Raw genomic sequence first — 15,442 nt, 5'->3', positions numbered from 1 at the left:
CCCCAAAAAAGCAAACACACATCTACAAACAGTGTCACTTCATTTGAGGTTTGAGTTTTTGGATGCATTATAACGAAAATAACAAAAGCCCATCAAATAAAATAAAATAAAATAAAATTCTTACTTGGTTTTGATTAAAAGCAAGTGATAGCACATCGTCTCTTACCTGGAATTAAAAGAAATAAAATAAACAATTAAAAGATGTGGAAGTAATTTAATAATATTTGTTGTAGTTTTGGTTGAAGTCTTTTTATTATTCCTGCCCTTTATTGAAAGGAGAATCCTTATATAAATTCAGTTCCCCCTTAGCACCCAGCTGGCTTAAAAACTATCCTGATCCTGAATCCGTCCCTTCTTTGATACATTTTCCCCCCAACTGGGATAACATACATAAACATTAGCCAAAGCATATAATAACACAAAACAGCAACAAAGTCACCGCAGTGGCGTTCAAATTGTATTTAGTCGTAAACTTCATACACGCAGCAAGTCTGGGTAAATGGAAAATTGCTCTTTTCCGTGAAGGACGTTCTCCCTTCCCCACAAAGAACATAAAACTATTGGCAACTGTGAGCTGGGGAGGCCATATAAGAGCCATAATTTCGACACTAATGCCGGGCCATACAAAATGCGGCACTCCTCGGCGACCTTGTGGGTCTGCAAGTGGTCAGACTTTGACATGTGTCAAAGGAAACCCTGATGTAGAGACTTCCACAAGAGGGGGAGGGATGTGGAAGGTTACACCTGCGACCTGGGCAGTCAAAGTGCACTGAAGAAAAAATATAACTTTATCTTCAAAGATTATTAAAGAATTTTATAAATATTTCTAATAAACACAATCAGATTCTTTTGCAGTGCACCTAGATCTGGCAGGAGCTTGTGGCCCTGGTCCTGTCACGAACCTCGATAAAAATCAACAGTTTATGTGAGACGCATGATGTCCTTGAGAGTTGGAACTGGGGACTGGGGACTGGAGACTGAGCCTGGCGGACACACGATGGAAATGTCATTTTTACAAGGGGACCTCATAGAAAGGACATGGCAAATAGCAACGGCAGGAGCAGTGGCTGGAGCTGGAACTGTAGCGAGGAGTCTGGCAAATGTATTGCCTTCTATTTGCATTTTCTATTTATTTCTTTATCCCTTTTCTGGCTCCTTCGCCAAGCACTTGAGCTCGGGCCCGCCATTAGTGGCACGTCCTTGGATATTTCGTGTTTGTCCTGTCTTCCTCCACTTTGGCACTCATATTTTATTAAGTAGCAAAGTTGACAAGGGATTTGCCAAAGAAAGCGGTCGGTCGGACGGTCGATTGGGAGTGGGAGTGTTAGAGTGAGGGTTTGTCATTTTGTAAAGTAAATATTGGTAATTTTTATTGAGGATTTTCCTTGATTTCCCTTTGAGCATATGGCTTATCCCGGCCAAACTGGGCGCCCCACACACAAACTTTCCCCCGACGACCGAAATTAAGGGCATTTATTTTTGCCCACTCGAACCTGAGAACCCGAATCAAACTCAAATAACATTTGTGCCAAAGTGATGGCGCCGCCTCCTGGCAACAGTTCGAAAATTAGGAAAAGAAATCACAAAGCAAATTATTAGAAAAGTTTCATCCACGAAAGGGACACAAAATAAGGCGATGTGGCAGCAACAGTGAGCAAGAGGGTATGAGCTGGAACGCTTCGTTGCACAAATTTGTGGACCTGCGGCGCAAATTTGTACAAAATGCAACAGACCGTAAGAGACAACATAAGCGATAACACAACAACCAGGCCAAAACCAAAACCAGGCAGGAAGCTGCCTCGAGTTGTGTTCACAGCGGTTGCTAACAGGATTTGGCCCGCCTCCCTCTATTCGGCGCCCGACTCGACCCTCCGGTTGTTACCATGGCAGAAAAAAGAAATGGGACTGAAGCTGGAGCTGAGGCCAAGTGTCGATGCATGGCATACGCAAATTGCCAATCGTTAAGTGAAATTTGAGTTGGTCGTTCTCACGACACAAAGGTGAAGGATGCACTGCGAAAAACTGAGTTCTAGATCATCACCAGCTAATATTATTTCCTGGAAAATCCTTTTTATAGAACACATAATCATAAGACCATATAACTATAAAAATGCTCTTTTATTTTTATAATATATTTCATATATTTTAGTAGTGCATTTTTTGCAGGATTTCCAGGAGTCGACACCTGTAAAAGCCATAATAACAATAAAACATTTTACAACCGGCGCATATTCTCACACTCGTATGGTTCTTTGATTTCCACATTATTTTCCTCTTTCCGCCACAAAGCCATTGAAATTATGTTTCAGGAGCGTTTCCCTTTTGGCCGCGTTCCAAGCCAGGTAAATGGCATATTTTTTTTTTCATAAATGTCTCCTTGGCAGCCTTTGGCATGCATCATTTAACTTTGACGCCAACCTGTCCAGGCACTTGAGAATGCTCCCCCGACTTCCACAACTCCATCCACCAATTGGTTGGAAATTCAATGCTTAAAAGTCAGAATCGTGAATCGAGGATATTGGAAGGGGAGAAGGACGAAGGACGACGACACGCACCATCGTTTTCATTTTCATTTTCAGTGCATACACTTACACACACACAAAGAGGTTATAAAATATTTAAAAATCATACCCAGGCGGGCAAACGAGCCCTGAAAACACACCTCAAGGATGGCGCTTCCTTCGTGTGAAAGGAGTGGAAAGATTTCAGCTCAAATATGCGCACAATGCGATGGAATAATAAAAAAAAAGCTCCCATATGATGGCCCACAATTGTATGCTATATTCTACTATATAGCCCAGGCGCTATATACAAGCTTATATAATGCACATATGTATGTAAGTTTTTGTAAATAAAATACCATATTCCCTGACATGAATATTTAACAATGCAACAACAACAAGGACAAAGACCAGCCTGCCGCTGTTGCATTGGTAAAATATCACAAAATATTCATTTCAATTTCATTTGCTTTTTTCGAAGTTCGTTTACAATTTCCATTTTCTATTTTATTTCCCTTTTTCCATTTGTTTTTGCCTTTTCCCCGTCTTTGGTATTCTATATTATTCTTATTTTTATTGCAAATGGTTTATTTTGGGTAAGAAGACGACAATTTCTTTGCTTGCATAGTTCTGTTGGCAATTATTTAGTTATTTGTTTGTTAAAGCTATCAACATCAAAGTGGAGATCAAGGAACGCTTGCAAGGACAACGAAAGTATTTTATTGCATACTTTTTGGGGCAAAATGAATAGGCTGTTGATGGATAAAATGGACAATATAGAATATGTCTCGTTGTCCTTTGTCCTTTTTAAAGTTTAAAGAGGGTCGCAATTTTATTTTACTTATTGCCTGCCTGTCACAACACAAAATTCTCCGAATTATTCATCCGAATGTGTCAGCTTTCAGCGTTTTCTGACGCATTACAGCAATAAAGAAATTCCATGTCGCAGTAATTTCACATGACAGATTAATAAGCCGCCTTGCCGCTTCTTCTACCATTCGACAGCAAGAAATTGACATTAAATTGTAATAAATAGGCAAACAAGGATCTTCTGTCCCATTTTATGTGGCAAATCTCCAGCAGGATAACAAGGAGATGCCAGGCCAAATTGCCATGGCAGTGGCAGTGGCACTCTGGCATCATAAAAGCGGTGGCAAGAAAGGCAAAAAGACTGAGCATCGTCTGCAGTTGAAACGAATTTAATTTTCTACTTTTTATTTTGTATTTATTTTTCTTATTCTTTTTTTTTTTTTGGCTCTAGCACTCTGGCACAGGGTCTCTTTGTACACCCGCGTCTGCCAGACACAAACAGAATAACAAGCCGCAAGCCTGAGGCTGACATTCCTCCTTAAGCCACCGCCCTCTACTTACCTTGCCGTGCCAGCGATTTTCCCGCCCAGGTCTCGCCCCAGTTGGGAAAATAGTGGAAACTTTTGATAATTACATTTGGCGGCTGTTGCTTTGGCAGCTAAGCCAAAGAAACGAATAAAGCCAGAGAAAAAGCAACAGAGCCAGGCCGGAGTCTGTCTGCAGGGCCAAGAAGTTCTAGCAATAAGGTTGAAAATGGTTTTAAGGAAACCAGAATATGATTTTATTTGTTGTCTTTGGAAATGCTAAACTATTTAGGGACCTAAAATATTTTAAAACTGTGGGAAGGTGAATTATTTTAGACTCCACCCTCTGACCAACATATGGCCTGCCTTTCAAGAAGAGTTTCTTGAAATTCCATCCACTTCTAAGAAAACTGATTTCTTTGTGTAGCAAAAAAAAATAAAAAGGGACCTGTCAATATCAAACTTAAATGTTAGCATCCTCTTGCTGCTCGGAAAAAGATGGTTGCCTGAAATTTATTTCATTTTATGCCCGCGCTTCCACTTTGTGCATAAAACATCTCCTTTTTCGAAGGGGCGTGGAGTCCCCAGGGTGGAGGCGGGGATAGACAAATGGTAAAGCGCCACCTTCAGGCAATTTCTTAAACTAATTTGGCGTAAGGCTGCTGCGGTGGCGGCATTTTCTTCATCTTCATCTTCGTCCTGCCATCCTGCCATCCTGGCATACTGTGATCCTGCCGTCTTGGCGGTTTTTTGTGCCTTTTACGTGTTTCTGGCCTGGTATGCAAAGTGAAAGCATTTACTGGCGGCTGCTAAAAGATGGAGAAGAGGAGGGTGGATGCGATGCCGGCATCCTGAAATGGAACTTTTGATGTTTTTCCTGTTTTACCAAGGCTTTCGCAGGACCGCAAAGTATGCAGCAATTATTTTATGGTCGGGCCATCAATCGGTTTGGGCCATTTTAGAAATATCCGGCTTAAAAATTTCAATATAGTTTTCGCAAAAATCAATGGAATAATAAAAGACGATGCCGAGGATGGAGGAAGGACATGAGCATAGTTAATTGCTTTTTGCCCAGAGAAGTATGCTATGACAAAAGAGGACTTTATGTATAAATTGTTTGTGTGTGTGTGTGTGTGTGTGAGTGGAGGAGTGTTGTGGGGATGAAGGCGGCTTTGACAGGCCTGAGGAATTTAAATAGTTCTCTGAACCTGACAGCTGCATGGAAATGGAAGAAATAAAAGCGGGAGGACTCGTCGAGATAAGACCAAGAGAGAGAGAGAGCCCTGGACTAAATCGCAGGACAATTAAACTTTTAAGCAGGCAACCGACAAGCGACAAACGGCAAACGACAAATGATGAAATGCATGTAAATGGAAAATAAATATCAAAAGCAGTACAACAATATAGGGGAGAGTTGCAGATAAAAGATGGAGATGGAAAGAGATGGCCTGTCACATGCCACAAACGGAGACAGGACAACAGGATTCACCCGGATACAATGGTACAACGACGCAGCAACAAAAAATAACGCAGGAGTTCTGTACTTTTGAGCCGCTTTTGTTGTTGCTGTAGAGGATACAACAGCCGCAACAGTTCACATGGCTCATTTTCTATGGTCGGTCAAAGGAAGCAGGATACTCCCTTGAAGCGACGCTCACTCGCTCGCTGGGCCATAGCCCTGAGAAAACGGAGACAGGACAGCAGTTTTTTACACAATGGAATATTATTCATATTGCATGGTGTATGTATATGAAATATGGCAAATGTCATTTAACATGACAGCTTGATGATAATACTAGGAACAAGAAACAGCAACAATAGCTCACAGGACAATGCGCAACGCAGCAGGATAAAGTCTACGACCAAAGGCGGAATCTTAACCAGACAGTTGGAGACGCTTTTGTGGGTCTCGAGGAAAGGTGAATGGTTAACAAAGGTCCACACCACCCCGCCCACAAAAAAAGATAAGGATATGGGGGATGGATATGCTTCATATGAGAAGCAAAGTTGCCCCTGACAGGCAATCAATTTAAAATATATTAAAAGGGATTCGGCAGGCAAATGGATATTTCATCATGTCAAATCTGAGTTTTATAGTCATTTTTGTATTTGATATAAAATTTATGAAAAATAAAGCAACCGGGAATTTATATTTTTAATTTGTATGAAATGTTTGCAAAATAATAACCAACTTTCCACTTCAGCTGGCCAAAGAGGACTTGAAACGATAAAACGCAATTCACTTCCTATTCATTGGACTTGAGGTCTCTCGGTTCCGGGCTAATCCCAGATTCCTCGATCAGGAGCAGCAAAACTACAGCTCCTTTCTAGGGTTTCCACCATTCAGAGCCGATGCCAAAAAACCACAAAAGCGAATTTTGTGTAAACCGAGTCGACCGCAAAGCAATTGCAAATGCGTATGCGTTTGCACACAGGGGCGGCGTAGTTGAGGGATGGGGAGCCTGCAATGGATGCGAAAAGGGGGGTGGCCGGTTGGGAGGGAGGAGGGCACTCAGTTAGGCGCCTGACTGAGCATAAACGTCAGTGTCAGGTGTAACCGGCTGTTGCCGTTTCCTGTTTCTCTTCCCAATTCTTTTTCCCTTTGCGAGCCGCCATTTTGACCAAAACAGCAGCCGGAAATGCGGTTACATAATCTCCATATCCGGGGGGTAGCTGGACCACCACAACCAGCATGCAGGATGCAGCAGCAGTGGAAAGGCATGTCAAAAACTGTAGCGCACTTTTTGGCACATTATTAATTTTTAGTTTTTGCTGCCAACAGGATTTTCGTTGGTTTTCCCTTCCAGCGAAAAAATATTTGGTTTCTGCTGTAGCTGCTGCTCCTGCAACTGCAGTCCTGTCTGTTGCATTTTTGATGAATATTTTAAATAACAGCAGCAAATTAAATTGGTTTCGCTAAATCAAGAATACAAGCTCATGAAATATGTATGGAATTTTTGGAGAGTAGAATGTTTTTAAAACATTGCTACTCAATTGAATTGTATTCCAAAAAATATTATTTAAACATTTCAAGAGTTGGAATGCCAATTAAAAATCTACCCTTATTACAATTAATTTAATTGAAATGTTTTATTTAAAAGCGGTAATGTGAAAAAAAGTTTGCAAACTACTAAATATTTCTAGCCAACTTGCAGCAGGACTCACAGAGAACTTCCGTTTGCAGAACCGCAATGAAAATTTCCGGAAGTTGTGCATAAAATGGGCTATGCATACGGAAATCATCAACTCAATGGCTGAACAAACAAAGCCCCAAAGGAACGAGATGGATGTAGCCGGCCAGAGAGAGACAGAGGATGGATTTTCGTCCTGGGAGCATGAGAGGAGAATGAGGAGTAATAACAATGGCAAATGCGAATGACGCCAAACGAATGACCAAAAACAATGCAAAACGGCTGCCAACGTCCGGTGGAAAAAGGACATAGAGCCCGAAAGAGAGGGAGGGGCGAGTAAGTCCAAATAGAAAGAGACAGAGAGCTTCAAAGTCCACCACTGACCATGATGATGATGATGGTGATTATGATGTTGATTCTCATGGCGACCTTCAGCGATGGCCAGTGTTATGAATAGTCTGCAAGTGAGTTGGGCGGCGGAGGCGAAAGAGATGGGGCGAGAAATAAGAGAGGGATAGCTAACTCAGATGACCAGAAGCCAGAAGTTCAGTAGCTCCATTTTCCTTTACCCCCCACTGCTCTCCGCCCGCTGCCTTTGTCAGGGTCGATTTCACATTTATTTATTGTTTCAACAGCCCCACCCATCGAATGAAAATTGTTCGCTGCGGCGGCCGGCCTTCACTGTTGAAAGCACCTCCTGAATATAACCCTCCTCCCTGTCCCGGCTGGCTACCAGCTCCCGGCTCCCAGCTCCCGGCTCCCAGCTCCCGGCTCCGGCCTTTGTGCGGTGGAAAACTCGCATGACTCATTTGATTTCAATGGCCCAACTTGTTCATTTGGCAGCGAAAGTATTTAACATTTCCCCTGGAACAATGCCCGGCCAAATTGAATGGAATGGTGCGAATGTTACGGGAAATCTCAATTGAATTAAAAGTGCTTTTTGGCTGGGGCAGTGTGATATATTGAAGGCCTTTAAGGAAGATAGAGATAAGGTAGTGTGGCATATGGGAAATCTCTCCATTTGCATATGCTCATTTCCTAAGAGGATTCTGACTCATGCTGTTAATTCTTCCATTCATGGTAATCGTATTTAGTGCAAGTACCTGATCATTTTCCACTGTTCTGGAGTTCCTAATCCTAAATCATAATACTAGGTGACCCCGGAGAGGTCGTGGCCTCAGCCGCAGTGCCACCAGACACTGATGATGATGAGCTTTACAGATGTAAGCGCTTTACATTATGGGGCCAGAGGAATCAAGCATGCAGGCGGTTTGATTCCATAATGCGCTTCAACCGGATGCTACTGACCAAGGACCTGCGATTGCATGGGGATTTTGAAATAGTTGCCAAGGATTAAAACCCAAACAGTAAATCGCAAGAGTGGGCACAACCGACCGCACATAAATGTTTAATAGCTCGAGTAGAAAATTGCTAAACATTTTTGGTGTTTTTTTTTCGAAAACAAAACAATTTCCGAGAGGTAGTGGCGGGAAGTGGCGAGCCGCAGAAACATATTTTACATAATTTCGGCAGAGTGAGCTCAACTTGATAAACAATTTCATTGAAAGCAGATGCCTAATAGAAACAACAATACAGTCTAATAAAAGGCATTTTGCTTTCATGTCTAAACGCTATAAGACCGAAAAACAAGGGTGAACTCTTGGGCCGAGAATGAGATGCGAAACTCGAAGCGTTTTTCTTTATTTTCCATAGCTTCGGGGCGGGGCGGAGTGGAAACGTTACCTTGCCACTTTGAGAGCTTTTCCATCCCCCGCTATAAGGTACATACATGCAATGTAAACCTGACATAACAAAGGTGCGTTTCAGTTCTTTATAACCCGCAGGCAAATTACACTAAAGTACTCTACGATAAATGGGTATTTCTAATTTCTAAAATTTAATGAGTTTGAAGAGAATAATAAAAGAAACAAGAAAGAGTGTTTCTACTTCGTAGAGGGAGCTGCCTGATTTCTTCTTCAAAGGATGTGAAGCAGCTCTAACAATTTCATTGTTGTTGTTGACAAGTGCAGGCAACACATTTTTGTTTAAATTTCAATTAAAACAATTTGGCAAGCTTTCCGAGAGGGGAAGAACGGAGACAGGTATGCTGACTTAGAAGAAAGTGCAATGGGTTTGGATTTCTTCTCCTCCCCGCAAGTGGCTCACATTGCGAAAGTTTGTGTTTTTGTTTTACTTTTTCGCCGACTAGCGCCTCGACTGCTGCAACAAGTTAGACAAACACACACATAAAGAGTGAGAGAGTTTTCCCCCAAACACACACTCAGACACACTCATTGGGAAAATGCTGAAAATTGCCGTCGCCGCCGACATGGCCCGAACCCAGTGATTTCCTCCGCACTTGCATGCTGCTATGCATTTCACTTTCCGGCTCATGGAATCGTTATGTTTAACTACAATTTGCCCCGGGAAAGCAAGTGTGGCAAGAGCCGAGCAGGACGAAGGATCCAGAAGAAAGAGACGGCCAGTCAAGGGTTATTCTTGGGGAGTGCAACATGGTAAAGTTTTTTACATAATTAGAAATATGAAGCAGCCGGGAAGGACGTGTATGTGGGTGTGTGTGTGTGTGTCTGCAAGGATATGAGAGCCTTTAATAATGATTTGTTTTTAAGGTTCATTTGCCCTGCCAGCTACACGAAGAAAGGGAGCGCAATAGCAGAAGAAATAGAGAGAGCTATAGAGCACTCCTCCGCCCTTTTGTGAAGTGCAGTGTAAATGTCTTGACTTTTTGTGTTTGTTGAGCCCTTAAGCACTTTTTGTGAGAGGCACGTAGGCAAAATGGTAACAAAAGATGAAAATATATACATATATAGAGCTTGCGGAGAGACCAGCAAAATAGGGAATGTGGGTGTAAAAGATCCCCCCAGGAACGGGGAAAGGAGTCAAGTTCGTGTCCGGGCATTAATGAATGTACACTGCCTGTTCACTCATCGACTTCCTCTCGTTCCTGCCCGGCTCTGTTATTATGGAAAGTAATACTTTTAACCCCAAAATGTTACAAGCCCACATGGGGGTTCCTTTTCCTAATATTTTTAATTAACTATGGAGAATGGTAGATCCTTCGAATGAACTTTTAATACAAGCTTTTTGGCTCTTTCTGGATTTGAACTCTCATTGGTTCTAATTATGGAATCTCCTCGCGCAGAACACATAATTACAGAAGCATCAAGAAAATAAATTAGCCATTAAATCCAGGCAGTTAAAAGCCCGCCCGCAGGCAATGCCTCCACATCCGATTCCCCGTAAAATTTCCCATTTTCCCCACTCAACTTTTAGCCCACTCTCCACGCCCGGAGGCATCCAAAAAGTTATACTAATTGCGTAATAATCTTATTACATTTAAAAATACATTTACAACAGCATTTATACCTGCCCCCAAGGCCAATGACAGCAGACAGGATGGCCAAGGGTTGGGGCAGAGGAAAGTGGCTGGGGAAAGGCGGAGAAAGCCAAAACACAGACAGACAGCAACCAGTCGGTAGGAATCTTCACAGACGGCCAGGAACAATGATCCACCGGAAGCATTGATAAATGAACGAGCCCACAAACAGTCAGAGCCATCAAAATGCTTCTTATTTCCCCCCATTTTCCATCCCTCCCGCCCGGAAACTCCAATCAACTTGAACATCTTCCCAGTCGAGGACTAAAGTGAGGAAATAAATCTAAACATTCTGTGTTCTGTGCGGGGGGATGGATGGCGCGACGGAAAACTGTCAAAATGATGCCAAAGCTTATGAATATGAAAATACTGTGGAGAAGCATGATAAAAGTTTTGGCCGATACGCTTAGAATTTCAGTGGCAGGAAAGCCTCGGAAACCGTAAAGCCCCAAACCCCATTACACAAGTTCCTCCTCCGTCTGGTATAATGAGTAAAATGTCACAAGTTGACGCAAGTAAACATTTAAATGTCAGATTTCTATATGGCCGGGCCGGGGCGGGAGCAGGAGAACTCGGAGACAGTGAGTACGAAAAATATGTCTCATAATGTGAGGAGGGTGACGGCTTTTTCGACCATGATACTGGCCGAAAGTTTGAAAACCTCAACAGAATGCTTTCTTCTTTTTTACTTTGTCGCAGTAATGCGGGCCGGCAACTTGAAAGAAGATTTCTGAACTGACTTTGCATGGCTATACCGATGACAGGATAGAAAGAGAGGGCCATAAAGCGTTAGAAAGAGAGAAGGTTAGAAGGTTTGGGCCACCCTGGCATGGTCTGTCATTCAAACACTCATACACCCGTACCTACTCGTATGCAAAATACGCTCGACCGCCGTTTGACGTTTACAAATGACAAACATTTGACAAACAAAACGCTCTTCCATTGTTTGCTTTCTCCCTCACTCAATGTGCGTCTATGTGTGTGTGTGTGTCTGTGTGTGAGGAAGCGTTTAATGTGGGCTTTCCCCCCAAAAAAAAAAAAAAATGTGAGGGGCACATAGCATATATTTGCTAAGGACCCGCAGCAATTTCTTCACTCACCTTTTTCAGTTTTCAGTTTTATTTGGTTCATTGCGCCCCCGGAAAAGCGGCGACAACAACAAAAGGGCCAAATAATTAAATGAAAAGCGAGACAGATAGGGGGGAGGGGGATGGGGATGTGGGTGGTGGTGGTATCTACTCCCTGGGGGTGCTCGAATGTAAATCTCAGGGCAATTAAAATCAACATGATGGACGAGGGCAAGGACGAGGGAATATGAAAATTTTAATAAATAATTTACAAAAACAAGTCCTCGAATATCAGGACTTTAACAAGTGATCCTAAGTATTTTGTTTATTAGAACTCATTGAACTATTTTAAACTGAAACAAAAACCAAAACTTTGTTCTAGAATTCCTGGAGCTTAATCCGAAGAATTTTCAACAAGGAATCAGATGGGAGTAGCTCCTTTTGGGGCTTGGAGGAGGGTTTATGGTCGGCAGTTATGTTTAATTTAGCCGGGCACTCCGGAGATGGCCGGAAGCCATTTTCACCTGCAGTCGGTGCTTGGCTTGCGCCTTTGTTAATAACTATGTCCGACATTCCACACACCCCCATTCCCCTCTCATCAGCCGGCTTCTCTGCTAACAAGCTGCATGTCATTACTTCTAATAAACCCCAGGGAGCGGCCTTCTGCACACAATCCTGGGTGTCCTGTGTGCCGGCCAGGAGAGCCATTGTCATCTGGCCGCAAAAGCAAACGCACCCAACTGAAACCGGCCAACAACGCAGCGTTCTATGCACTGACAAAAAAAGACTTTACTTTATCAATAACTTCTATCCTATTTCAAGAATTGAAGTCGCAGTGTAGCCCACCTGGCCGCCACTTTCCTGCTGGTCATTTGCCTGCAAAGGTGGGAGTCCTGCCTGTTTAAATATTTGCCTTTAATAGAATAAAATGATGAGCAGTTCTGTCCCGAAAAAAAATTATTTACGGTCCTCATAACAAGGAAGGCCAGAAGGACGCGAATGGCGAAAGACGGCCGAAGACAGGAAGAGCAGCAGAGGGGGCAGAACGAGGCTCTGGAGGATGGACGTGAAGGACTCGTGCCGGCCCAGCCTTGGGGCCAAAACACTTAAATTAATAAAGTAAATAATATGAATTACGCACAGGACGAGTCAACGCAGGCGACAGGAAACAGAGAGCCGGATGAACAGACGGGGGATGGGGGGTGGCCCGAGTGCGCAGGACACCGGTCAGGTGGCCGGCTCGAGCCCAAAAGCGTTGAAAGTGAATTAAATGCTATTTGTGGCTTAAAATATGATGCCAAGGAGACAAACGATGTTATGCACGGGCGTGTTCTCGCTTCCCATTTTCAGCCAAAAATATTTTCTGTCCTATAGAATTTACGGAGCTGGAACTAAAACGAGAAGGTCCTGCGCACATTTTGCTGGGGATTTTTCCCCGCTGTTGATTAATTTATGGCGGACATTTTGTGGCCCCAGAATGTAATCACATTTTAGCAGTTAGCGCCTAATCCTGCTCAATATGGCTTAGCTGCTCCTACGACCGCCACGCCACTCTTGTCCTTTTTCGTGCTTACACTTCCTGGCAGCTTAAAGCCACTAAGCCCCCTGATTGAATTGGAAAATAATTATGCTCCCTGTTCTGCGGCTTCAATTTGTCATGTCCTGTCCGTCCCGGCGATTTGCCTGTTCAAGATCGATTGTTGAAGGACTTACCTAAAATGAAAAGACAAATTAAATTTTGATTAATTTTAAATGCAACAATAAGTACGCAAAAAAAAAGAGGAGAATAAAGAGAACGAACAGCAGTGAGGTCCTTTTGTCGGAATCATTTAAATAAATTGCTTTTCTTTGCCTAATTTAAAGGCCTACTTAAAAATCCATTACAAAATTTGCATAAATCTATAAAAAGACAAGTAAGTAGAAGGAACTGGTCTGAAAGGAGTTTTCGGTTGCTCTACAAAGATGGGGTTTACTTGGAAGGTTATATCAGTTGAAGTAGCTTCAAATATATTTATAAAAAGTCCTTTAGTTTCCTAATTTTATTAGAGAAATAATATATAATTTGTAGTATCATAATATCCTGAATCTATCCTTTAAAGAGTAAAAATAATTCGTTTTCTTACCGCCCTCAAGCTTGATGAAATTGACAAGAAGCTGTCATTAATTTGCATCAAATCAATTTCTCCCTTCGACAGCTGCCAGGCCAGGGCCAGAGAAGCCTTGTCCTAGACATGGCCTGGCATAAAAATGCAAATTTGTAACGGCTTTAAAGGACCTCCTCCTGACATGGCGCTGGCATATGTGACATGACAACAAATAAAATTGCTAAAATATTATTACAAGTAATAGGAGCACAACAGGGCGGCGGCCGTGGGGCTGCCAAACCAAAAACAGCACATCCCCAGAATAAAAGGGTGTTCGGGTTGGTGTTGATATCGACGCTGATGATGATGCTGATGATGAGGATGTTGACGCCTTTTTCCCGATATCAATGGGCATATCCATGGCAGCCAGGCCGCCACTCAATAAGGGGTACCACCCACCCACTCACTCCTCCCCGTTTGCAGACCACTTTTCGGAGTGCGGTTAGACGTGCCCAAAATACATTAAAAGTTATACAACAAATGGCAAAGTGGCAAGGGTAGAGTCTGATGGCTGGCCAAGGAGGCGGGTTATGGGTGGAAAAGTCTCAACATTTTCTATACAAACAAATTGCCGCGTACGCGACTTGAAAGCCAAATTTGATTGATGTTGCATTCTATAGTCGAGTTTTAGGCTCGGAGGCCTCACAAACTGAAACAAAATTGTGATCCCGACTCCACATCGAAGTTTCTAATACTCTTTTATAGTTTTTATTTATTTTATACAGGCTTGGGTTTGGAAGTCCAAGTAAAGGGCATGATATGTAGGCACCTATTTCTAAAATGGATATACCTTTCCAGACAAACATGAAACTCTTGTGTAGGGTATTGCCGGGCAGGAAAAAGTTGTATTCCTAATGCGATTTTGAGTGTTTATTGTTGGGGAATTAAAAGTATTTCCCGGGCAGACATTCAAACATTTCTGAGAGAGCTCCGGCCAAATATGCTTACAATTTGTTACGGACTTGAGCCCCCAAAAAGAATGAGAATCTAATTGAGTGTGACGTCGATGCTGATGGCCAGACTTTGGGCGATGAGTCATCACACACCGAGCAGGATGATGGAAATGGATGGGTTGGATTTGGTTTTGGTTTGTGTGGGGTGGGGTGGGGTGGGGCTGGCATTTGGGTGGGATTTGTGGATGGAGGTCGGATCACCCGGGGCTAGGATAATTGAAAATCTGTCAACACTTTAACTAGAGCGTAGCGAAATAAAATTGCAATTTCTGCAAACAAGAATGTCATAATTTTTTGCAGGCAGGGCCTGATAGAGGAGTGGAGGGCTGCGACTGTCGCAGAGGCAATGGCTAAAGCAGCTGTTGGCGGCCGGCGATTTCTCAGCTGGCCCTATTTATAAAACAATTTCTGGTGCCGCCGCCTGCTGGTGTCTTCAGTTGCGGATTTATTGAAATCTCTCTGGTCAGTTGTTGGCTGTTAGTGTTTGTATTCTCTACTTTATTAATTTTTTTTGTTTCGTTCGCATAGTTGGGCCCATTTCTGTCCAATTAAATGCGAATTTAGCCTTCGTTTGATATACGCAAACAGATTTTCTGCCGCTTTCTAGCAAAGACTACAAATTTGCAAATTGAGCAACAAAAATAAATCCGCTTACAAACACGGCAATCGTCGTATACATTATTTTTCACCGGATTAATAAATCAGAGGTCCGGTCATTTGGATGGATTTGTCCTCTAGGGGTATATATTATTTAACAGTTGTTTATTAAGTGCCATGTTCGATTTTGTAAATAGTAGTGCTTGCACAAAAATTGCAAATATATTTGTATTGATTTAAGGCATACCCGCGTGACCCATTATGAATATATCGATAAACCCAAATGGCTTCCTTTTTATAATGGTTCGGATGGCTATA

General features: G+C 42.7%; 1 protein-coding gene across 17 annotated transcripts in view; it reads right to left on the bottom strand.

Annotated features, from left to right (window-relative positions):
• The window catches only part of LOC6501200 (maternal protein pumilio), a 167,829-nt gene that overhangs the window by 30,517 nt on the left and 121,870 nt on the right, over positions 1 to 15,442 (bottom strand). For 13 of the 17 annotated variants that reach the window (XM_044717330.1, XM_014911444.3, XM_044717350.1 and 10 more), the window contains one exon: positions 125 to 166. The exons of the other annotated variants lie outside the window; for them this stretch is intronic. In XM_044717330.1, coding sequence (XP_044573265.1) covers positions 125 to 166 — 42 coding nt within the window. The remainder of the gene's footprint in view (positions 1 to 124; positions 167 to 15,442) is intronic. 17 annotated transcript variants of the gene reach the window in all.

Source organism: Drosophila ananassae, chromosome 2L (genome assembly GCF_017639315.1).
Source record: "Drosophila ananassae strain 14024-0371.13 chromosome 2L, ASM1763931v2, whole genome shotgun sequence".
Classification (NCBI taxonomy): domain Eukaryota; kingdom Metazoa; phylum Arthropoda; class Insecta; order Diptera; family Drosophilidae; genus Drosophila; species Drosophila ananassae.
This window is presented reverse-complemented; position numbering and strand designations above follow the sequence as displayed.